This window comes from Colobus angolensis, unplaced genomic scaffold, assembly GCF_000951035.1.
Source record: "Colobus angolensis palliatus isolate OR3802 unplaced genomic scaffold, Cang.pa_1.0 Scaffold2, whole genome shotgun sequence".
Taxonomy (NCBI): Eukaryota; Metazoa; Chordata; class Mammalia; order Primates; family Cercopithecidae; genus Colobus; species Colobus angolensis.
Window position 1 is genome coordinate 11609521 of NW_012115154.1, and position 1998 is coordinate 11611518.

Sequence of the window (1998 nt, forward strand, 5' to 3'; positions counted from 1 at the left end):
CTTCCTAGCACAAAATAAGAAGTGTGTGTGTGTAGCAGTTATTTTCAGTCATTTTCTGCAGTCACAAGTGAAAGTAAGTTAAATGATGACTCAGTCAATCAATGTTCAAATTAACGGAAGCTACCAAAGAACACGGACCTCAGTACCATGTTGGCTGCTTTTCAAGAGAGTCTACTCAAGTGCTTCCCTGGGCCTCATTATTGAACTACTACCAACATATTCAAAAATAGGGAGAGGACTAGAAACCAAATCCTTCCAATATTTGCATCTCTAGATGTAGAGCTAAGAATTCTGAAATAAACAAATAGAGTGAATTTGGAAATGATGCATCAACTGCTTCCTCCTGTGACACGAATACTGGGAGTTATCAAGAATCTGCCCATCAAATGCTAGGGAGATGTTTTCCTCCAGACACCAAAGAGAAGCAACAGCTCAGGATGATTAAACTCTGCGATCCTGCAGAAAGTGAATTGTCACCATTTCTCATCACCTTAACTTTAGCAGTTTTACTTGCTGAATACCTCACTGGTATCATTGCAAATGGGTTCATCACGGCTATACATGCAGCTGAATGGGTTCAAAATAAGTCAGTTTCCACAAGTGGCAGGATCCTGGTTTTCCTGAGTGTATCCAGAATAGCTCTCCAGAGCCTCATGATGTTAGAAATTACCATCAGCTCAACCTCCCTAAGTTTTTATTCTGAAGACGCTGTATATTATGCATTCAAAATAAGTTTTGTATTCTTAAATTTTTGTAGCCTGTGGTTTGCTGCCTGGCTCAGTTTCTTCTACTTTGTGAAGACTGCCAATTTCTCCTACCCTCTTTTCCTCAAGCTGAGGTGGAGAATTTCTGGATTGATACCCTGGCTTCTATGGCTGTCTGTGTTTATTTCCTTCAGTCACAGCATGTTCTGCATCAACATCTGCACTGGGTATTGTGACAATTCTTTCCCTATCCACTCTTCCAACTCCACTGAGAAAACATACTTCTCTGAGACCAGTGTGGTCAGTCTGGCTTTTTTCTTTAACCTGGGGATTGTGATTCCTCTGATCATGTTCATCCTGGCAGCCATTCTGCTGATCCTCTCTCTCAAGAGACACACCCTACACATGGGAAGCAATGCCACAGGGTCCAGGGACCCTAGCATGGAGGCTCACATTGGGGCCATCAAAGCTACCAGCTACTTTCTCATTCTCTACATTTTCAATGCAGTTGCTCTGTTTATCTACCTGTCCAACATGTTTGACATCAACAGTCTGTGGAATACTTTGTGCCAGATCATCATGGCTGCCTACCCTGCCAGCCACTCAATTCTATTGATTAAGGATAACCCTGGGTTGAGAAGAGCCTGGAAGCGGCTTCAGCTTTGACTTCATCTTTACCCAAAAGAGTGGACTCTGTGACCAGCACCCAAGAAGACCACAGGACCTGACCTAACCAGCTCTGCTGTTCCCTCACCTAGACATCTCTTTTCTCTCTTCTTTTCTTCTCCAACCCTCATCTGACCCTTTCCCCCTGATGTGGCTTTTTATATAGGAGATTGATCATTTCTCTTTTGCTTCATGGGTACAATCTTAGTGGTACTGTCATATTCTTTACCTGAGCCCTCTACCTCCCCTTGCTCTCTTTAAAGCAGTGATTCTACACACTGGGCTACACATTAGAATCTCTAGGGTTGATTTTTGAAAATACCAATGTTCAAACCCAATCTCAGATCTATTAAGTCAGAATTTCTAGTGTTAGAACTTACACAATTTTCTAAGCTCTCCAGGTGATTCTGCTGTGCAGCAGGGTTGTATAACCACCAAAATAAAAGAATGTTTTGAAACTTGAGTTCCTGAAAACTCTGTTTCTCCCTCCACCTGCCTTTTAAACACATTTAGATTACTTGGGAAGGTTTCTGAGCAGAAGTTTGAAATGCATTTTGTCTCCATCTTTCAAAGACATAACCAAAATAATGTGGAACTATTTATCAAAATTAATAATGCATAAAACACC

At 41.5% G+C, this 1998-nt stretch overlaps 1 protein-coding gene across 1 annotated transcript; it reads left to right on the forward strand.

Moving 5' to 3' along the window:
• Positions 1-386: 386 nt before the first annotated feature.
• Positions 387-1370, forward strand: LOC105511244 (taste receptor type 2 member 39). Its single transcript, XM_011941354.1, has one exon. The coding sequence runs from the start codon at positions 387-389 to the stop codon at positions 1368-1370; it is 984 nt and encodes a 327-aa protein (XP_011796744.1).
• The last annotated feature ends 628 nt before the right edge of the window (positions 1371-1998 follow it).